This window comes from Toxoplasma gondii, chromosome VIII (assembly GCF_000006565.2).
Source record: "Toxoplasma gondii ME49 chromosome VIII, whole genome shotgun sequence".
NCBI lineage: Eukaryota > Apicomplexa > Conoidasida > Eucoccidiorida > Sarcocystidae > Toxoplasma > Toxoplasma gondii.
This window is the reverse complement of record NC_031476.1, coordinates 4,020,892-4,043,722: the sequence shown is the minus strand read 5'-3', so window position 1 is coordinate 4,043,722 and position 22,831 is coordinate 4,020,892. Positions and strand designations below refer to the sequence as shown.

Here is a 22,831-nt window from a genome sequence, read left to right as displayed (position 1 = left end):
GAAAACGCTATCAGGTTCCCTGCCACATGCAGATCGAACCTGCATGCCGCTCTAACCACCAGTTTCCATTTTTTGTCACTCAAACGTCCCTCCGCGAGCTCCCAACACTGTAGGGCCATAACACGACGTGTCACACTGGTGCAAGGGAGCTGGAGGACAGCACCCGAACCGAGGCCGTGCCCTCCGTCTCAACTTCGCCGGAGATGGAAACGGCAACCGTCACAGAGTTGAGAAGTGTCTGCCTGGACGATTCGACGAAGTCTTTGGCTCCATGTGACACTCAACAATCGTTGCACGATGTCAGAAGCCATAGCGTTACTCGGCCTGCCCACCGACCAGTCCGTGACGGCTTGTGGCAAGGAACCTCAAAAGAAGAATCACATGTGACCTAAGCTCGGAATTGCCCAGGGTTACTGCGATCCGAGCCTTACATGCGGCCGTTGACGTTTAGGGTGCCTAAGGTAGCGTTATCTACAAAGTATGAGCAGACTATTGAGAAACACGAAGTTACGGCAAAAAAACGCCTCGTTTGAATGAGCAAAGCAACGGCGTAAGGATCGTCCCTCAACCATGAGTTGGGGCCGCACTTGCAGTGTGATGTCAAGCGAGAAATTCAACCAAAAGTCGACAGGGACGAGCTATTCCGCGACCGAGGGGGAACCTCAGAATAGAGGTTGCTCGGGACTAGTTCCACGCGATATGGAGAAAACCGCGTTGAATGTCATTGAATCGTTTCCTCTTTGTGTGACTGACTCACAAGAGCATGTGCATCGTTTAGCGGCACATCAACGCAGTCAACGCAGCTCGATACCAAAACTGACGTTGACAGCAAATCGGAACAAGCGGAACACTTTTGGGAGGTCACAAGGAGGACGTTCCCGATTCCTGGACAGCTATGAACCGCTCCTCATTTCTCCAGCTACTACAACAACATTCAGCGTCGGATGTCGCTCATCTCCAGCGCTGGTTTCCAACGGCACTCCTTTTCGTCCCCAAACCCTACTAGCGTTGGCCCCGCACCACCGGTATGCTACATCCCTCTGTGTGTTCGGTGACGGAGTGTTTCTCCACCTTCTCTCGTTCTCTTGAAGTTGCTGAGGAGGACAAACTTATGAAAGGGGACACGAAGATGAACGGACGCTCACGGTCTAAAGCTCTGACGTTGCTTCCGCGTTCTGTTGTACAGGTTCATCGGAGTATGTCAGCCGGTGGATCTGCGCAACCGAAAGCACACCTGAATGTGAAGAAAAATCGGAGTGTCGGTGAATGTGCAAGCAGAAGGGTAGCATCTGTAGCAGGACAGGGAATGGGAAGGATGGGTCATGCGCTATTCGGGCATGTGCGCCAAAATGCGTTCACACAGAGCGAGGCATCTCTTAATGCTTCCGATATCTCGTTCGCGCGTCGTCCTACGCCAGGAATGGCCATTGCGCTGCGGCATTCGACAAATCGAAAGACACAAAATATGCCTGCTTCCCTGTCGAGTAGCGAAACACGATCCGAACAGAGGAGCGCGACAGTCACAGGTCCATCACATAATACGGGCGACAAACGATCCGCTGCTGCAGATGGAGCTTCTGCACCAGCTGGGGCTGTCGACTAGCAGGCAGGCATTTCCTTGCGCTCACATTGAATCCTCTTCAGCATCATCCTTGTGTAAGCTACAAGGTCTTAGCGGAGGAGAAGCTGCAACGACGCCGATATTCCCTACTGGACGGTGAGTCGTCGTGTAGTTAATCGGTTTGGCCACACCTGTAGAGAGTGTAAAAAGGGCGTAGCAAAGAACTCAGAGGTGATTGTCCGTGACGGTAGGAAGCTTCGTCTGTTTTACCATCCTGAATGCTTCTCGGGGGAGGCAGATCCCCGCACACAGGTCGGTTCGTCGGCGGACGATGAACGTTTCACCGCTGTTTTGCTGAACAATGTTGCCCCGTCTGTCAAAGGCAAGGGGAAGTGGAGTGTACATTCGTATGGTCTAAAACGGTAAAGTTGCGAGGGACTACGTAAAGGACAACACTAGTTTGAAAACGTGAGTACTCAAAGATGCGGAAATAAACGTTTGACGATTTCGTTGCAGCGGTGCTATGGTATACAATCAACTTAACATTTGAAGAACTGAACGTTTCGTTAAGTTGCACACCCAATCGACTACGGGGGAAAAAATGGAAGTTGGATACCGGAGGCTGCCGAACTCCAAGAAGGAATATACCACTGGGAAAGTTACAGCTGGAAATTAGGTGATAGTTTATGGTGATGCTCGTCAGAGGATTCCCGTGGAAGTGATGTGGATGTCCGTTGCTACCACGGAGGGTTGGCCACATGTACCCGGATGCGTTCTTGACGGGAGTTGCTCGGTGTTCGTCTTTCGTGATATTCCGTATCAGTCGCTTTTAATCGCCAGGACGGTTACTAAAGCGGAGGGGCGGTAGTTTGGATGTATGAGAAGTGCCTTCAGACGGTAGAATCCAGATAGTGTTTTTGTTCTCAGTAGGGACGCATGACCCCGGCATCCAGATATGCCCTCTTTTATATGTTTTATCGTGTTCCATAGATTCCACACACGATGCTCCGCAAATATAAAGTTCGTCATGAGACGTGGTGCCACGTTCTGCTGGACGATGCTCGGCAGACCATCTGATGATTTGTTCAACTGGTTGCACGTTAAAATCTCTGTTACGAATGCGACTGGTGTCCGTCCCCCTTCGAATTCCCAGTCGCTTGTTGGCGTGGGTCACTTTACTGAAGTGCCGCCGACGCCGCATCGTTTAAACCGGATGTAAACACCCGCGGTGCCTCAACTACGTTCGTGAGGTGGTAGCATTATACAGAATATGGCTGCTTCGAGTTCAGTCTTTAAAAGAAAAGCGAGCGCCTAGGGACGAAAGGTGTGTAGGAGGCGCTCTCGTGGCACGAAGCAAGTGAACCCAGAAAAGCGAAAGTAGCTTATCGACGAGCCCGCGACCCACATACCGACTGGGAGGTGGCGATGATTACTGACACGTTAAAATAATACCAGCAGAACAACCTCTCTGTTATGGTATGTTAATTCATTCCTTCCACCCCTTTGTATTGAGACCTGTGTCAGCACACGGAAATGTATGATAGACTGGAAACATACAGGGAGAGTGAAAGTATAGATGTGAAATCCACTCATTTCCCCGAGTTTAAGTACACGCAGGCTGATCTCAAATGAACTAGCGCTGTCAGGATTGTACGAGAGACACACGATGGCGGCTGGCTTTGGTTTAATTAGAGCTGGTGCGTCTCTAGTGTTCTCCGGGCATCTCCCGCGGACGGAAAAACTAACCACCTACTACACATGCTTCTCAAAATTTGCGTCTTCGGGTGATCAACAAGTACATGCAGTCACCGGTTTAGCTGTAATTGAAACATTACGCCGACTAGCGAGCCATATTGGTATTGGTCTGACCCGATCCGTCTCACGAGATTCGTTGCCGTCTCACCGACACGGGCGTCGACAGCTGCTCACCTAAGTTAGGCTGCCCATGGTGCCATCATTCAACATAAGAACTCAACGGAAGAATACCGCGCACTAGTCATTTATGACACGGATATGAAGCGATCACAGAACGTCTCGTGGTCTGAGGCTAGACACGGCCGCTGTTCTGCGTGTAGTTCTCCACTGACGTGTACCAAAGTTCGCTGGCTCGGTTATTGCTGACGCAAACAGAATCAATTGTGAACTGCGCTCCCCGCGTTGGACAGAACGTTAGCCGCTTTTCAACAACATTGTATCCGCCATGATTACAATAGTTCATCCAGACATGTGTCAATCCGTGTCTGCGTCGCCGGCATCCTGCGCGGGAGACGCGACACGTCATATCAGCAGACGTGCACAACCAATGATTGTACGCTGACTACCAAACTCCGGTTAGCCAAACGTACCTCTGCCTAATTGAAATTGGTATTTCGTTATTATATTTTATTTGTCTATTTCATGATTCCGCGGTATACAACGCTGCTCGCCGTGTTGGTCTCGGCGCTCATCTGAGTGACCTGCGTCTCCCTCTCAGGCTTCCTACGTCCAGCGAGCTGTTTGTCTATCCGACGAGTGTGCACTGGGACGTGTTCACGCGTTCGCTCTCTGGCGTCTGCCGGTTTTCATTTCAGCTCAGTTGGCTCGCCTATATCCCGAAATATCCCCTAGTGTCACCACGCTACAAGTGTTCCGTGGTCTCGGATGTGTCTTAGCAGCAAGCTGTATTCATTTGCTGTCACGTGTGCTTCCGCGCCGTCCCGGGAAGGACCGGTGCCTTTCCTCCCAGCTGCCGCTGCATAGGAGAAGGTGTCGTTTTTGGAGTCGACTATCGCCTCTCAATTTTAATTCGCTAATTCCCTAAGTTGCGATACTACTGTTTAGTTGCACAATTTGTTTTCTGGACCAGACGAGGAGATGCAAACGGGCGTTTTTTTCTTTGGTGTCAATGCTCATACATCACTGAAAGTTTCCCCGTCGCTTTGAAAACAATCATGTCTCTCGATGTGACGTCGCGTATGGGATTAATCCCGAGTCACCTGATAATTTCCATCTCGTGTTTTATATCGAAACGGATCACCAAGAGGTAATTCCATCTATAACAGTATGGAGATGTTGAAGCAAAGTCTGGATGACAATGGACCATTTTGACAGTCATTACTCAAAGGATTACGAGATGGGCAGAAAGCACATACAAACACAGGAGCCCTTTTCGCCGTTTGATGCACATCAGAGTGGGCCATGCCGATCTACAGTGCGACCCTCATTTGCTTTGGATCGGTCACATGGCTGTAAACGTGAATTCAAGGGTCTGAAGCAATATCTACCAAAGTGTGGTAGACTTGTTTCTGATCCGTCGCGTCTCGTGTCGTCCGGATTGATGTCACACTGGTGGCGTCCAGAATGTCGGGTATCAAATGAAGGAAGTCCGCTGTGCACTTCGTGGTGTCGATTAGTAGCAACGTCAACTAAGGAATCCGCTGATTCGGTAAACGCTGGACACAGAAGTCTGTTTCCAGAGTGTATCCTCTCTTGTAGGCAGAAGCCGGTGACCGACGGCCTCAGAGAGCAATTGTTTGCGAGCGACTGCAGAGTATCCTGTCTGTCGAATCGTACCGTACACCTGCCGCAGGGACCATACAAAACGTGTTCTTTTCGAGCATTTAGACGGACTTTACAATGTATGTTGATAGGTTTGCTTGTCAAGCTGTCGTTGGTACCCGTCCCGTCCGGTGGGCAAATGACGTTGTCATCAGCGGATTCTTCTGTTAACGTGGCGGGGTCCGCAATAGACGAAGGACATTTCTCAGACCAGACACAGGGTCCAGCGGGTGAAATATCTTTGGTTGGTGACGCGTTTTCCGAGAGTCTCCAGATACAAGCGGACGAGGCTCAGGCAAGTAGCGATGACAGCAACGGAGCCCCGTTACGACAGGAGTTTCCTGTCAAAAGTAGTCAGACACTTCCACCCGGGATGAACGTTCAGAAGCCGCGGAAGCTCAAGTGCTCTCCAGTTCAATTAAGCCTCAACCTTTGGGCAGCCAGTAGTACTGTCGATGTGGGGAATGTGAGGATGAAGGCGGTGGGGTACCGGGGCCGCGACGGAAGGAATGAGAAGCCGTCAGCAATTGAGAAAGGTAGATCGGAGGACGTGGAAACCGTTAACGGGTGTGCGCTTCCCGGAAGCTGGTTGACCCGCGCCCATTTTGAATTGCTCCCGCTATCCACTCGACTCAACAACGGCTATTATGTGCGTTGGTCCAGCCCGTCAGTTGAGTTGTTGGACGGCGGCAAGGGAGACCGTGCAACGGGTGCCAATTTGGCGGGAAATGCTGGACGACCGAGGGAGCTACAGCAGGTAGAGGGGGATGAGCACGAACTTCCAGAGGAAGAGCGTCCCTCGGATAACCTCTTGTTCACCACACAATTCGTATGTACCGCTGCGAAGGTGCAGTCGACATCGGGAAAGCCTACAGTTTTGCTGGTGAGCCCTGTCATGTACTAACGGGGAAGTCTCAACGTTGTAGATTTGAGCGATTGCTTCCGTATGAGCCGTTCACGCGGTTCAATCGCAGCTACGCAGTGATCCGATGAAGGCGGTGGCTACAGATGGTAGATTTAAAACTAATCCACACCTGGAAGCTATTGTTAAAAAACTATAACTCCAGTTACCTAGTCCTCTAATTCAGCCTGTATGTGCACTTGCAGTTGTTTATATGCACGATTTCGGCACCGTGCTCGGACGACGAGCAATTTGGGGAACTAGATAGAATCCGAAGATCGTTTCGTAGCTGTCCGAGTGCCCATACTCCAGTATGAACACGTTCTACCCTGTGTGGCCTTTGCACCATGAAAGCGGCTCCAGTAATGCTGTTGGAGCGTTGTCTGGCAGTGATGAAAATGCTGTCAAAGGCAGGTAATAGCATGTCGTGTGCAGGCCAGTTTCCCGGCATAGGCAGCTAGCAAGGGGACAAGTGAAATTGTCAGTTCATCATACTCATACAATCAGGTGATCCAATTCTTGTTTATCCGGTTAGCTGTGCTTGCATGTCTGCGTTCCCCAGAATCTATCCAAGTCCCTCGCTTCTCCGGGCTCAACTCTTCGAGAGGCTCTGCCCTCAGCTATTTTTCGGAACCGAGTGCGAGAGTTGCCTACAATTCGGCGAGCAGGCTTCGCACTGTTAGACTGGTTCGTCGTGCCGCCCCGGGGTATCTCGTCCTTTTCCCGTGCTGCAGAGGGCTATAGACAAAGGAAAGGCGGTAGCAGCACCCTTGGAATACGAGTGCTTTCTCGACAATCATTGCCTGCGCTAAAGAACCCCCCTGGGTCTACTGAAGGTCCTCCTTTTTCTTCAGGAGCCCAATCGGCGGAAGCTCTGTCAGCCGCGGTGTCTTGGTCGGAGGAGACTGGACAAGGTAGCACTGAATTCGACTTCTCCGCCGCACCGGCGCGGCCTTCCGTTCCTCTTTCGTCTGCAGATGGATGGGACAGGGGTATCGTGCCTGCCATTAAGATTTACTCAGGTGCCATATCCGCGTACTTAGTGCCACTGTTTATCGGGTTTGTCCTGTTGATTGCTGTCCCATTCATTGTCGTCGGTGCGTTTGGGATTTGTTGTCGTCCCGACCACTGCGATGGCAGTGTGTGCTGTCTTGGCTGTCTTGGCAAGCGCTGCTTCTGGCTTTGGTGTCATCGCTACCAGCCGACGTCTTCTGGTGGTGATGGCGCGTCTTCGCACAGCCCCCTGGAGAGCAACACCACCGGATGTTTGGCCCCTGTCGGATCTACCTCCGTACACCGAAGTGCGGTTCGTCCTTTACAGCCACTACTTCCTCTCAGCAGAGAGGGGACGACTGGCCTTCGCGCAGATTCCAGTGGGGACGATGTGGTAGTCAAGCAAGGCGGCCTGCCTACCTTTTGGGCTCCAAGACCAGCTGCAAGGGTTACTTGCTTGATTCTTCTTTTTCTGACACTTCTCGGGGTTGTCAGTTGTCTTTTATTCGTTTTCAGCTTTTCCGTTCAGCTCCGACAGGCTGTCGACGACGCAGGCTGTGCTGCCACTGAGTTTTTTGTTCAACTCGTTCACGGTGATTCCGCGGTCGGACCGGACCTCCCTGGCCCACCTGAAACTTTCCCATCGACTTCGGCATCTGCGGCACCCCGGTCCGTAGCGGAAGGACCGTCGCCTGTGAAAATTGTGCCTTCTACATATCATCTGACTGCAACGAAAGCACTCCCCAACCGCCCTCTTACTCTTTTCCCAGCATTGCCAGCTTCCAGCCTATACAAAGTGCGCGGCAGTCCTCACTTTCGCCCTAGGGATACGGCGACGCCACTGTTGGACACTAGGTCCGAGAGAGAAGAAGCACAGTGGGGTGGGATTCGGCCTCCCTTCCTCTCTGACAAATTGTTGGAAGATGCCACGATCCTTTTGTCAGAACACCTCGGCGAGGAGCCCGGTGCGCTTCTCCTAGCACGCCATGGCGCGAGACTGTTTCGGCTCAGCGAACTCGCAGCGAGAACATGGGAACGAGGAGCGATAGGCGAATCGTTAGTGGGACTGTCTGCGCTCGAAACTAGTGAAGTTGGCAAGGAGATAACGAAAGAGCAGCTTGGTGCCAGGAGTTACGACGGTGGTAGCAATGCCGAAGGCATGCGCAGGAGGCGTCTCTCGTTGTTCTCCTCTCCGTACTTCTCTCCGTACTCTTCAGGTGGTTCTTTGGCATCGTTGCCAGAGGTGGTAGGGCGGGAAGCAACCTCTAGGGATATGCAGAGGTTTCCGGACGGCAGCATCGCTGGTGGTGTGAACAAAACGGGCTCTGAAGAAGCTATGATAAAGCCGCTTCCCTTACTTTCACCAATCTCTCGCAGGCTAAGCGCGGATTCGATGTCACCACAAAGCAGGGATAGCGAGAAGGGGAAGATAAAGAAGGGTTCGTCTCCAAAACAGCCGTGGTACGTCAAGGCTGTCAATACGATATTGCAGTGGGGACGGTTTTTCGGCTTCGGTAGAAAGAAACGTGGAAAAAAGGGAGACCGCAAGAAGGCCGGAGGCCCCAGAGCACCGCGGTTGAACAGTGAAGGCACGGGCAGTGAGGTATATACAGGACCTCGTCAGCAAGTGACAGCAGACCCTGCTGTGCAAAGCACAAGTTTCGATAACGGGCCAAAAGAGTCGTCTGGACATCCGGAACCGCCTGGGGAGTTTTTGACCGAATCTCCCGCGTTTCTGTCAGGAGATCGGAAGCAAGAAAATCGGGATCCTCAGTCTCAATTGAAGGGCGGACAGCTCTCTGTGCAACCACGCGAAACTCTTTCAGAGGCAACCCGCTCTGATCTCTCTGAGGGGGCACCAGCAGAGGCACGCGCGTCGCCAAGCACCGGCAACCCAGAAGGCGTAATGAATCCTTCATTCTTCACTTCTGCTTTGACCAATGCCGAAGTTCGTGATCCAGAGCATGTCTTCCCGTTGGAGTGGTCCGAGGGCGGCATGAGTCAGCCGGTTCCAGAGCAGACATCGTCAGAACATGAAAACACAGATACATCCGAAGACGATCAGGGTGCCTTGTCAACTTACGACTTTTCAGAAGAATCAAGCGCGGTGGGAATAGCGAAGAGAGAGTCTGAAGGCAATGCTGTACCTGGCGCACATCTCCCTTCACAGGCTGATCAGCCGCTGAGACCGCAGCTTGCCACATTTCCGAACGAGGTGACGCATGCGTCGGCAGAGTTTGTCGGTGCGCGGAGTACGGAGACATCAGCCGGAAGCCTTCTGGGGCGCGAAGGAAATGTCGAAGCTTCAGGCATTCGAGACCCAGCCTCAGTGCTGGTGGGCGTGGTGGCTGCAGTCCGTGAACTGGCGGCGAACTTGCCAGAGGAGAGCCAGACACGCAGAGCTCTCGAAACGGGTGAGAATGGCCCGGGTGTTCTGCCGCCTTTGCACGACCAGCTGGAAGGCGGTGCTCATCTTCGTCAGTATGCATGGGGGACTTCAAGGAGTGAAGGCGGTGTACATCAAGAAGCCAGAGGAAGCCAAAAGGGCGGAGACGAGCCGAGAAAAGAAGGCGGTTTTGCAGGATTGAAACCCGCTTTGAAGCTGTAAGAAGATATGTGGAGGCGGGGTGGCTCTCGAGCCTGTTTATGTATTCGTAGAATTGACTATGATAAGAAATAACACCGCCCTATGTCGCTCACTCCGCCCGCATAAGCCGAAACGGTTGGGGGTGTCTGCATGCCTTTCTCTTCACGTACGCGCGACCAGCAGCAATTGGAATCCTCCAGTGAAGGGTTCGTCACGGGCACATGCAGTAGCCGCTTGAGGGGAAGGTTTCTGTGGAGGCCAAGCATATAGTCTTATGTATGTGGGACGTGCGTCAACCGGGAGGCCCCGTTCAGATTCGCGCGTAGGCTGGGCGGCACAGATCCCCTAGAGGTGTCTTTATTTTGTCCCGGTGACGATCCGTTGTGCCCATCCCGGTTTTCGGGTGTTCAGGCTGAAACATATTCGGGATCTCTCCGACGGAGAGTCACCACGAGGCTTGCAAAAGGTGCTGATGAATGCGACGGCAACGGGTCTGGACGCCAACACCGACATTGCGATTCTTGAGGAGCATCTCCAGAATGCACGCATTGTAAGTGTTTGCACTTGCGTAGGTAACGCACGCGGTAGAGACATCTATACACAGCTATATATACCTGCGTTACTGTGGATAATGACGTAGGATTGGGCAATATGAGTCTATACATGTGTATGTGTTAGGGTACACGTTTGGGTCGATGGCATTTTTTCTGCAGATGGTAGAGGATCCTTCGAACCAAACCCCGGGCCCTGCTGGCGAACGGTTTCACCGTAGTTTGGCGTTTGCAATTGCGTCGCCGACATTTACTGTGATCCTCTCAAGAATTCCACGTTTTCATCAGCATGTCCGAGAGCTCAAGGAACAATGTCAGGAAATGATGGTCGCAGTCAAAGATCTTTCAAGTGAACTCCACAGTTCCCTGAACGGTGACTTGTTCCACCAAGTCGATGACGCCGTTGAGGACAGCTCTGACAGGGTTCAAAGGGGCATCCGGTTCCTGGACACGGCCAAGCCGCATGCAACAGTGGTGAGCATATGATGGAGCGGGGAGACGTCACACAGCTTTCATTTTATAGAAATCTAGAAATCCAATTCCATAATGTGTAACATGCGGTCTAAAGACAGCTGTTTTGTGATTGGTATTGCATGCATGGTGACGTATATAATGATTATTGGCAATAGGGACACAGGTTGCTGGATACTTACGACTACCCGCTGAAGCAGTGGAGGTGCTCTAAGAAACTCGACAGACACGATGTGGTCACATGTGGACAGGTGGAGTCGTTTTTCGGAGCTTCTTACGTGCCGGTGTATTGGTGGAGATGTGGTGGTCCACAGAGACATAACTAGCATTGGTGGGGACAGACCACTCTGATGCAATTGTTCTTCTTCAGGTGCCAGATGAGTGGGACGTTCGAGGGCCGCGTAATGAGTCATGCAGTCTGATGCTGGGACTCTTGTCGCCGAACGTAGACGTCTCTAACAAGACACAGAATTCTGTTTTTTCCTCGTGTCGTTGCAGGCCTTGTATGTTCTGACGGGTTTGATCGGCGTTTTACTCGTGCTCATGCTCGTCTACCTTGGCTGCCTGTGTTTCTGGTGGCAACCGGGAGAAACGAAGTGCTCCACAGTCCCCTCTCTCGTCTTCTGGCCCATTGCGCTTTTCCTCGCCGTATTCAGTAAGTGTTTTACGTTTCCATAAAATTGTCGAAGTTGACACAACTTTTGCAAGCACAAGTGGTGAATGCCAAAGCAACAAGTTCGCCTTTGGAGGCACTTGCACCGGCTTAATCGCAGGGCTTGTTTAAAGTCGCGGAGAAATTCCATGCGGCCCCGACTGCGTATGGAATGACAGAGGCAAGCACGAGAAGATGAGGAAGTCTCTACACCCGGCCGCCCTTCAAGTGCTGCTCGCACGTTCTTTCCCAACTTTTTGATGACCGTTAATCCAGTTGCCCAAGCTCCACGTGCGGTGTAGTTGTAGAAGCGCACTTGCAGGGGCACATGTCCAGGAAAGCGAACTATCACGAGGCCGTCCGTTTCCTCCGGGCAACCGGTTGTTTTCTGTTCTCTCCTTTCGCCCAGGTTTCATCATCGGAGGTGCACTTCTGGTTGTCTCCGTTGCTCAAGTGGACGCTTGCCTTTTCCTTTCAAGGGAAGTGCAACACCCTGGTGTCGTAGAAGCCCTTGCCCTTTCTTGGGCATCACACCCTGGAGACGTTGACGCGCAAAAAGCGACTGAGGCCGCAAAGGCCTGCTTTGCCACCAACACAGACAAAGAGCCTGTGGAGAGAAACCTCACTAAGGCTCTTGGCTTGCAGGGTGAGTATGAGAAAGAGAGGTACCTATGGGGGAAAAGAGCGTTTCTTTCAGCCCTCACGACTTAAACAAAGACGAACTATGCTAGTGGCTTTAGAACATTTAGCGAGACTGCCGCACGACTCCTGGCGTTTGTTAGGAGGCTCCATTGGGCTGGCGTCGACTCGGTGTTGGTAGAACCATTCAGGAGCAAGGCTGGTATGTCATGAACTAGTACGTTTCGACTGCATTTTGATAGTTGCATTCGTTGCGTGATTTGTTCTTTCCGTATGTTCTCGTGAAAAGGGGTCTCCTCCTTTCGGTATTTCTTCTCTGGTTCGTCTGCTCCTCGTGTGATCACTCGAGACCTGAGACTTTGGCGTGCACGCTTCTGTCGCCCCCTCCGCCAGTAGTCTTGCGTTTATCTGCACTTCTTCCATTACGGTGCTAGGTGGACTTCTTCTTTGCTATTGGGTTTTGTGTCGAGCTCCCATGCTTTCTCCTTGCCTTTATTCTCAGACTTCTCAAGTTCAGTTGGAGAGTTCGAGCAGTCTCTGCGACGGGCGTTCGACTCTGTCAACCTGCATATGATGGATCAGTTTCTTCTCGGCATTTCTTTTGCGCATGCGGTTCTCCAAGATACAGCTTGGGTGTTCTTTTTCGACACGTATGCTCTCTCTTCACAGGTCAGGAAAAGTTGCAGAAACCCGTCTAGTGGCTACTCTGTATCCTTGTTGGCATGCGTTGAGCTATTCAGAGTGCACATCTGATACGAATCTATACATGGATATATAGAGGTGTTCCTGTGACGGAATTAGTGTGTTTCCATAAATTAGGAGTCACAGCAAGGGAACAATTGGATCATCAGTGTGCATACGCAGAGAACTAGAACGCCTTCCAGCAAACTTCTTCTAGGCCGTACGTTCCATTCTGCGTATACATGTAGAGATAGATATATAGATACGCGTGTGGCTATAGCATGCGCACCCCTACACACCAGGCTCCTTGAAACATGGGGTTTTGTGTGCCTGTTTGAGTGTGTCCTTTTTGTACCTGTGGTTCATTTTTGGCTTTGTGCTGGTGCTGTGGCTTGCTTTCGGATACAAGCGAAGAACGAGGACCCTTCAGTGCGACTGTAGGCCGGTGTGTAGCGCTTTGTATCCGGCAGTTGGTCGGCCGGTGTCAGTCTTCACCTTCGTTGTGATACTGGCCTTTCTTCGTTTCTTTTTCCAGGGAGCTTCGAGTCGAACCAACACCTACCTTCCGGTGTTGTACAGCGGCTTACAAGACAAAGCCCGAACATTCAGCAGTCCCTTCGATATTCCTACAGCCAAACTCGTGGGCCCGCCAGGCGTGAAGCGTGAGGACCTGTTGACGTTGCCTCCTATGAGCGGGTCATCGGAGAATGTCCTTGAATACCTAAGAGTCGAATTACAGCGAATTCAGGCCAAGCGTAATCGTGCAGGCGAGACTGTGTTCACGGAAGCCAACGGAGAGAAAGATACGGCAACGGAAGCAAGTCAAACGCGTTTGCCGCCGGTACCGGGTACATTCGGCGAGGACAACGCAAGCGGAACATTTCTTTTGTACGGCTTGTTGGACATTGAAGAGTACATAGAGCCGTTTTACTTTGAGACTCTTCATCGGGATGAGCCAGACCGCTTGGCGCGTTACAGGATTGACGAGTTTTTCTCAGTAGATGCTCCTCAGATCCAGGCGGAAATTGCGCGACTGAAGCCGGATCCGGAAGAACGAATCAAATACGAGAACGCTCTCTGGTTAGCTGCTGTCAAGCAGCGCCTAAGAACCAGGGGCAACCCGAATGGTTCTCAGCCGGGTAGAGATCGTGATGCTGAGAACACGGAGGCGACTGAAGACACACGTGCCACAGCAGGCTCCGCATCCACTGCTATGTTCACTGGAAATCCGCTCTCTACACCTCTCCATTTACCATTCCGGTGCTCAGACAAGATCCAGTTGAGTGATGAAGAACTGGAACTCGTGCGCGCCCAAGAACGCGACAGTACCAGGCGTCTACGTGATAGCATCGATGGTGTCGATAAGCGGGTATGGTCAGAGGAGTCTCAGGAGGCTGAAGGTGATACTAAAATTCTTCTCCCTTATGCGCGGCAGTGGCGCCGGTGTGACTATGACCAGTGGATGGAACTTGTCGAGAGCCAGGAAGCAGCTGACCTTCTCGTACAGGTAAACAACAGTCATTATGTTATAGCATATTCCCTGTCTCTTGCCTTACACAGTGATACAGAAATCAGACGGTCAACGCGAACGGTAGACTGTCCCACATCATAGTTGACATCGCGCATCTCGTGAAGCACCGATTAGCCCATTAGGTTCGTATTATATGCCTTACTGTCCGTAGCCGTTGACTCTGATGATGTTACCGGACCTCTGAGAGGTGTTTGGAAAAGGCAGAGAGCGTGGAACCTCGTGCTTTTTATACGGTATCAAGAGCAGTGGCCTTCGTCTCCTGTGTCGTCGATATTTGTGTTGAATGCTCTCTTCCACAACTTAATGCGTACACTATTATAACTTGCCCGGACATTGGGACTTACAGAAACAGATTGCCGGCATTGTTACTACGCCCAGCATCATACGGGCATGTGCCAGCAGTATAAATCGGGGATATGTTTTAGTCTGCACCGTAAACGTGCATGGGGCACCTCTACTAGTGACTGTGCTTCGCTGTCGAAGTCACCTCTATGATGTGCTGCTATTGCGCTTTTTTGGCAGACTCAACAGATCTATGACCGCGTTCATAGTTCAAAGAAACGTGCCGAAGCTACAGTTCTAGCTCCTGCAGTGGACACCCTCAAGCGAACCCAAAGCCTGCTGAGCAAGATGGACTGCACGCCAGTATTTCAGAGATTCCAGACGGTGCAGCGGCGCATGTGTCACGACACTGCAGAGAGCGTAGGTTTAATAGGCATCGGTTATCAGTTCCTGGGCCTCGCAGCTCTAATCATTTTCATTGTTCTCTTCTGTGCCTGGCAAACCCTGGTTGCAAATCGGCGACTGCAGAAGCGCTGGGAATCGCGTGATACAAACAAGTCGTTGCCATTATGCAACTGGACAGTTTCACCAGAAACCCGAGCTGATTCACGAGACAGTGGTAACGGACGTGAGGCGCCATGGCGGTGTCCAACGCCAGATAGCGGGCAAAGTGACCCTGACAGCGCTAGCCGAAATACTGCGGAATCAGTGGACCCGACGGTTTCTCCCCTTAATACAAATTCATGCTGGAGGAATGTCCGCCGGACCGGAACGAGAAACAGCAGAGTTGACGAACACGGGATTGAAGTTGAAACGCCAGAACCCACTATGCAACAAGCCAAAGCTTGTGCACGCCGTGCCCACAGAGGGAGCACCCTCCTGCCGCCGATACCAAGCGAGCAACAAGCATCCGTGGATGAAACCATGTGGGCACACTTTGAGAACGAAGAACGTCCTGAGTGGCTAGTCAGGTGAACTGCGTGAAGCAAATTATATAGGATGCTTTCAGTAGGTTACTAGTTTCACTTACTTGTCTGCGTCGGCGTCTGTGTCACGCCAGAGTTTTTCGGTACACATTCAGGAATCATAATATCCCTCCTCCTCAGGCAGGCTCCTGAATGCAGGAAGTCATACAGGGAGACTGTATATGTCTGACAGAATCTTTTTTTCCACGTCATGCAACACACGTTTGTGTGTACAAGTGATCAACTCTTTCCTAGCACACTTCGCCTTTGTGCAAGCGACTTATAATATATGGTCGCAATTCACAGTGGTCAGGTTTGACACCGTACCTTCTACAGAAAAAGCGTTGTATGGTTTCAAATTCCAAGGCTACTGTTCCGTTGCACAGAGTATGAGAAGTGTCCATGGTCCTTTTAAACGTTTTTTGGAAAGTGATTAAATTAAGACGGCTACTGCTTCGCGAAAATGCAGGAAACTCAATTGGACAAGACGACTCCAAATTCGACGAGTCCACTGCATTACTGTGTCATTCGTGTCGTGGCTCGGTACGTACTCAACTTATGTATTTGATAATCTGCCGTGGCGAAAGGACTCGTCTCTTTCACCCCGGCTGCTAAATAAGGCAGCCCCATCTAGCGTCGGATACTATGCTTCGTCCTGTCAATGGATCTGTTTTGCGTCCGCAAATAAGATGTTTTCGGTGCTCAAAGTCTTCTCGCACACAGGCATCCGTTGGTGCCCGCCGTGTCCAACCAAAGAAGTGTCTAGCCTTTTGTGGGCAGTGCGATGAGTTGGAAGATGGACGGAATTTGTATGTGTGGCAGTTGAATACACGGTTGGGAAGTTGAGCGCATACATGTGCGCCGTCGGAGAAAAGCTGAGGCGTGTGGTCGAGATTTTTGCTCTCAGCGATGGAGGTGCTACTGTGCCACAGAGAGCCTGATTCATTGCCTGTTCTTTTCGGTGTCACCCGGTAGTTTTTCGGTTGTCAGAGACTATGCATCCCCTCGAGTTGCTGGTTTTCTTCTTTTCCTGTGCAAGGCCTTTCCCAGCAAAATAATATATCATGTCGCGTTGGATCTGAGGGAGCAACGGCGCGACACGTTTGCTCGTGTAACAGGTAGATTCGTTTTTGGTTTGTGGCCCGGTAGACCTGCAAATCTTATCAAGGTAATACAAGGGTAGCATGTGCTCATGCGTTGCATTTGGGAAATTGGCCCGTTGTTCGAGATCATCCCATTTCCTGAACTGCGGTAATGCTACAATTGAAGCGCGGCTCCTTTTTAAGGAAACGAAACCACCTTCCAACCCTGGTTCTGGTGTCGCAGTCCGGTATCATTCCAAAGAAATTGTTGTGGCGAGACTAAACAAGCGTTCGCTCGAGAAAAGCATAATTTGTAGATCGCGATTCCCCGTCGCCAGGGTACCTGCAATAGTACGACACCAAGAGCAATTGCGGCTCCCAGCTGCTGACATGCAGTGTATTGAATGGGTCAACACCCAGCCGCACCGACATAAAAAACCCTTCACCTTAAAGGCAAATACCTGTTTGGAGCCCTCTACAGAGCGCATACCTCACGAGTTTTACAGTGGGGCGCCTGCGTGGCATGTGTGTAGTGTTAGAGGAAGAAAGCAGAAACACGCATAGCAAAGTTGCCATAGAGGAACGCAACACGCAATATGCGCGATTGCTAATGATAACGCGAGTGCATTAAGGTACTGGACGCAGGCGAATTTTGGCTCCAGCTTACACCCACGCAACTGACGCTTGGCTGCGAACACACGAAAAAGGACTATTCGCCCGATACGTACGTTTCGTTTCGAGTCGTCCCATCATAGGATTATGCTCTCTGTAACTGCATAAAGAAGTACGATTGCACAATATAGAATGCGCAGGACTGCAACTGTAAACACGTCAATATCCGCGTCGATATGTGGTGGCAATTATTACGTAGAACTCCATTATCAGTGACACAGCCACTGTAGCTCTGTCCCTCGTTCACACACCTTCACTGCGCAGTCAGATGCTGTTTCACTTGCATAGACAGATGCCAGGGCCATCTGGCAGGTTGCGGCTGTCGAGTGAACACGACGATCTAGCCTATAGCTGCATACAGAGAAACCAGCGTAGGCACACAGAGGGATCGGGCCAATGCTTAACGCGTAGGTTATCAACAGTTAGACTATGTGCTCCACTGTTGACAATCCCCTTTTTAACGATTGTCCAGTAAAGTTTTTAGCGTAGAAGGTGCAAGTACGATTCACTTTACTTTGCAAACACACCTGATGCCTTGAGAAGTTGATTAACTATCATGTATGTTTTGTTTTCTCTATTGCTGAGCCGATTGTCGAGTATGTGTCAGACACCGACGCGCCTGCCTGTATTTGAGACGCACCAAAAGAGACGGCGTTCTCTGTTTCTACTGGGAAATCAGGAGGAAGAGGCTGGCGAGGTCACAAACATAAGCGAAAAGCCTGCTTAAGAGGAGGAAGATCAGGAAACATGCTTCACATCTGCAAACAAAGCGAAATAAACTTATTGTGATGGTAACAGCAAGAGCCCGTGGCTGTGTTCCGTTCACACGAGGCGTCGACACTGTGTTCACAGGCTGTTGCACGTTGGTGCCGAAAGACTTACTGCCGTTTTAGTGGGATGACTCCTTCCAGTTCACCCGCTGCTTCAATCCCAATTTTGGCATACTGTAATGCCAAATGGGAGACCATGTTTCACATACGTGTGTTTTACTGTCCTACAGCAAGTGATTCCGCTTTTTCGAGGCCTTTGTGCCTTGGCATAGTCCACATTTCGGCTGTTTTCTAGTGCTAAGTGCTCAATTCACTTTTTACGTACAAACCGGCGCGTAATAACGACTCCATGACTTTGATGTGGTAACACAAGAGGGAGAAGGAGACACAGGCAGTTTCTTCATCTTTGCAGGATGTGCCAAATCTTCGCGTCTGTACAAGGTTCTTCCCCGCTTCTGCATGACCACTGTATGGGAGAAAACCGTTAAAATGCCCCTTTGCTGGGGACATACGGAAGTACTCGTCCTCATTATGCGTTCGGAGGAGAAATGGACCAGTGGCGTCATCAGCAGAGAGTGGTACACAAAGCAGGAAAGGGTTTGCTAGTTGTGAACAGTTGGAGAATTTGACTGGATCAAGCAGTGGACGACAGCGATGTGCAGCATTCGTAATGTAGATGAGTTGCGCGTGAGCGATTGCGAAAGCTGATGGAGGAGGTCGAGTTTCAAAACGGTTGCCGTGCTCTGGATCAGTGTCGAGGACGTTAGTGTGACTACTCGTCTATGCCAGGCAGGGACCATGAGTACGGCAGCGAGTAACGCGCCGCGGAGGTGCTTGAGGGAGTCTGCCTGGGAATGAGGTTCGCATCGGCGTCATGGCCAGTTACAAGTAGCTTCGTTTAGTGCGGCAGCGGTTCGGGTTAAAGGGTCTGCCTGAGAGCCCTCAATGACTCTCTAACTCTTCCCTCAGGCGCTCAGCGTCATGGTTGTCAGTCGTTGTTGAAAGCCGTCGTTCAGTTACACACGCCCTCTGGTTTGACTAACTATTCGTGGTGTACATGCCGTTCGGAAGGAGGCTGATATATGCGTTCCCTCGTAAATGGTAACTGCATGTTTTGAGCCCGATTGTGAAAGTATCTGCTGCTAGACGATCAAACGCCTCCTCTCCTGTCGGCTCCTTGGTTGCACAGGACGCTCCAGACAAAGCAAGAACGAATCGATCTTTCCAAGGACTGGAAGAGTCCTGCAAGAAATGGCGGTTGTCATGATCGAGCAGATGGCGTGGCAGAACTATTCCTTACCACATAGTCGAAGCAGGGTTGGGGTAGATGCCGGCCCACCTCCAAAGCCGGGAATATCCGGCTTTCGTCATAATCTTCCTTGTGTTCTGTTGATTGACTTCGGCAAAGCTTCCGAGGATAAACAACAGAGCAGAACCGTGGTCACGTGTTTCTGTTGGGCTGGTCGCAGAAATGTCTGTGTCCGGTTTCCCTGCGCGTTGCTGTTTTTGCTGTGCCTGTTTTGGAGAGGCGTCTATCCACTGCTCTCATCAGCGTTGCCTCTCTTTCCGGCGCTTAGGGGGCAGGCGGTCACGCAACTTGGCCTTGCATACAAAGACGATGCGCGGGGACGCGTACCACAACCCGAACGTGCAACTGAAGCCTTCCGATTTGAGAACTTCAGGGACCGCAACGTGAAAGAACACCGGGAAGCCAGAGTCCAGAAGGGTCGTCTAGCGCGCGCCGGGTTCCCTGATCCCATATATTTGTCACTTGGAGAGGAGATCACCATCCCGATAGACATACCAGCCGTTCTGTCTTTCGTCTTATGCCGGCTACAGCCTTCTCGTTATCGTGGCAACCGAGTGGGTAATCTGGTGTTCGATCCCGTATGCAGCCATAAAGCTCTTACGTTGCCTGAGGATGCACCGGTTGCTCCAGAACAAAACACCCCCTCTGTGTCTCAACCGCACTTTCGTTTTTTATGTACTGCTGAGTGGGTACTCGCACGACGCCTTGCTTGGGAAGCTGATCTGGAACTGTCGAAATTATTGCCAAATCAGGCCGCAGAAAATGCATCTACCGATGATGATGATCTTGCCGTAGAGGAACATCGGGTCAGGTGGTTCCTGGTCGGATCTTTGGCTGCTCCTGGAAGTCAGGCATCGCGGTCTCTATATTGCTCAGATCGAACCGAGCTTTCCGTAGTTATTGGCCCCGATACCACAGGCGACATTTGGCTTGCTGTCGGCTGGCGTGTCGCATTGGCAGAGGGTGTATCGGGCGAATTCACCACGTGTCGCCGCGGGATATGCACGAAGGAGGCATTGTGGGGGCTAGCTGCCCCTGCTAATACTTGTGTCGGAAGCGAGGCTGCCTGCCAGCCTGACGCCATTTCTGTTCTAGAGTCGGCTGCGGCATCCGCCCGCACATCCGGAGTGATATGCCCCCAGGCAAGAAAAACTCCAGAAGAGAAACCTCTCCAAGCAGCGGAGGCGCCTGGCGCACGCCCTGGTACCGTATCCTTCGGTAAACTTCACCAACTAACGGGGAAACGCAGAATCAAGGAACGAAATGCGGGTGACGATGGCGTGGCAACCGATGCTACCGAACAGACGGATTCTTCCTTGGATAAGGAACACCCGCGGGATGAACCACAGGCTGCTGAGCGCAGCGCAAAGACGGTAGCTGTACAGTGCGTAGGCAGAGGCGCCGTTGAAGTCACTTGCACACACACTTTCGGCCACTACGTCGAGCCTATCCAGATGCCGCAAGTGAAAGATGGACAACCCTATTATCTCCTTGGTGAGACAGCGAAGGCCAGGGTATATTGCATAGATGGACGATTCTCCAGCTCGTCAGCTTCAATATTCCACATGGGTGCTTACTGCTGGTTCACGGCAGCTGCACTTATCGGTTTTGTGACGGGTTGACAGGGATTACGTGGGGGACCCACCTTCCGGCAGCCACAGGTTGTGTCTTTTGGTCGATCCAGACTATAACGTGTATGACCGAACGAATGAACACGCGAACGGCAATAGGGGCTGATGCACTATTGGTTCGAAAAGCCTTCTTTCACGACCAATTTTTCGCTTCTTCAGGCTAGAAACCGCTGTGCCAACGACGCCACACCATGGCTCTACAACCTAGGGAACGTGTTAAGGGTGCCTCAGCGCGTCTGTGAGGGAGCGGTATCCCTGTAATGAGTCAGGGGACTGCCAGTCATTTGCTTTGTGATCTGAAGCTCTCGTCGACGTCATGTAGCATTAATGGCTCACCGGTGTAAACGTCATTGTTGTACCGAAGCCCGTTACAATGTCCACCCACGATGTTCTGGTGGCGGGGGGTGTATGCTTTGTGTCGGTCATTGTACCGCGGCGGGGGCGGCGAACACATTCAGAAGTGTATGTTCTAGTTTTTCGTAGTTGCAGTATTTCATCCCAAATTCCATATGCGTACTCGTGTCGAGCGGTCTTTGTGAAACTCTTATTATACAGGATGATGCTCTGCAGGAGCAACCATCCCCTCTCTCCTGCATTTATGAGCCACAGCGTTCGTCACCGCTGTACATGACAGGCTCTAGAGTGAAAGGAAAAGCCAGTCACTTGCGCTAGGTTCCCCTACTTTTTCGGTCGAACTACAGTGCGTGTAGCGCGTGTACTGGCCCATTCGTGATCCGGGTTCGTGTTGATGTGTGATCAAGGGCTGTGGAGACGTTTGCCAGTTGGTGGCTTCACGCTTAGCCACGGGCTTCCACGCCTAATCCCGCCCCCCCCCCCGAAAACCTTTATTGCATGATTTGCAGTTTCTTCGTTTTATCCTCAGAAGTTTTCTTCAAGCGACGCTCCTCCTGACGACACGAACTCATTGGTGTGAAAGAGCACCCGTCGCTTGTGTTGTGCTTTTACAGTATCGTCTAATTTGAATAGGTGCACACACAGCTGTGCAGGGACGAACTCCAGCTACTACAACAAACAGCAAGTTTTAAAGAACTCTCTGCGTTCCTGGATATCTTCTGTCTGGCAGGTGTGGATAGGCCAAAGGGTTACAGCAAGCTCACGTTATCGTTATCCGAGTTCGCTGCCTAGGAAAAATAATGCATGACGGAATTATCTGAGCCTCACTGTGGTTCATGCATCTGGCTCAGCCCGACGGCTCAGGAGGCAGCGCACACACAATGCAGTCTCCAGGGGCACCTTGACATATCTTCCGCTTCGCACTGTCGAACTGCATCACAGCCAGTACACACACGCTGGGAAAATGAAAGTTTTACCTTGCCTTTCATAGGCTGCACTGGAATGGTTTTGCAAATATCCTACTTTGATTGAAATGATTCTAGCAACCCTGTTCGCATTCGTGATGAACGCTGCGTGTGTTCGATTCGAATGACGAACCGCGACGGACAGAGAACACAACATGTGCTGTACCAGGAGTCCGGAATACTGACGTGAAAGAGCATTCAAACAATGCACGCCTGATCGTGGACTGCCCAGTTCATTGGTGTACCGCATTGGCAGTACTTTGTCAGGGGAGAAGCACGTTACTCTTCCCATCGAAAACCGCGTTTCAGTGCCTTCTCCCGCTTTCGCCTAGTATGCCAGTTCCACCCACATAAAACCAAATACCATACATGACAGCCCTAGACTACACCACGATAGCGGCTCTATGTCGAGTTATCACCTTCGCTGATAAGGATATAGCTGCCAAACGGAACGCGTTCATTTCTTCCATCAGAGCCTGAGAATTCAGTACAACCTAGTCACTCACCTTCCCACGCATTTTAACTGCGCTTGATGCACACGTTTTTCAGACGTCAGTAGCCGCGTCAGTGGAGCCTCAGAAGTCGCGCATGTAGACGGTGGGCAAACTGGTGGTCAACACGGTTTTTTTCTAAAATCTCTGTTGTTGTCAACATACTAATATATATATATATATATATATATATATATATATATATA

General features: G+C 51.2%; 2 protein-coding genes across 2 annotated transcripts; both read left to right on the top strand.

Annotated features, from left to right (window-relative positions):
• The first annotated feature begins 3,927 nt into the window (after positions 1-3,927).
• On the top strand, positions 3,928-16,732 carry TGME49_272370 (hypothetical protein). Its single transcript, XM_018781656.1, has 9 exons — positions 3,928-5,981; positions 6,562-9,596; positions 9,991-10,129; positions 10,293-10,604; positions 11,100-11,256; positions 11,663-11,899; positions 12,395-12,561; positions 13,109-14,080; positions 14,627-16,732. Exons 1-9 carry the CDS (start codon positions 4,629-4,631, stop codon positions 15,359-15,361), a joined length of 7,107 nt encoding a protein of 2,368 aa, XP_018636692.1. The 5' UTR covers positions 3,928-4,628; the 3' UTR covers positions 15,362-16,732.
• A 1,067-nt stretch (positions 16,733-17,799) lies between these two features.
• TGME49_272380 (hypothetical protein) lies at positions 17,800-21,977 on the top strand (the record flags this gene model as incomplete). Its single annotated transcript, XM_018781657.1, has 3 exons — positions 17,800-18,343; positions 19,065-20,678; positions 21,784-21,977. The coding sequence occupies exons 2-3, from the start codon at positions 19,127-19,129 to the stop codon at positions 21,975-21,977; spliced, it is 1,746 nt and encodes a 581-aa protein (XP_018636693.1). The 5' UTR covers positions 17,800-18,343; positions 19,065-19,126.
• Between the last annotated feature and the right edge of the window lie 854 nt (positions 21,978-22,831).

What these genes read in the sequence shown, in the direction of transcription:
- TGME49_272370 (XM_018781656.1), top strand. Translation starts at nt 4,629, where the DNA reads ATGACAATGGACCATTTTGACAGTCATTACTCAAAGGATTACGAGATG. An exon ending in GCTTTTCCTCGCCGTATTCA is followed by an intron (nt 11,257 to 11,662) that starts GTAAGTGTTTTA and finishes CCTTTCGCCCAG; the next exon opens with GTTTCATCATCGGAGGTGCA. An exon ending in CGTATGCTCTCTCTTCACAG is followed by an intron (nt 12,562 to 13,108) that starts GTCAGGAAAAGT and finishes TTCTTTTTCCAG; the next exon opens with GGAGCTTCGAGTCGAACCAA.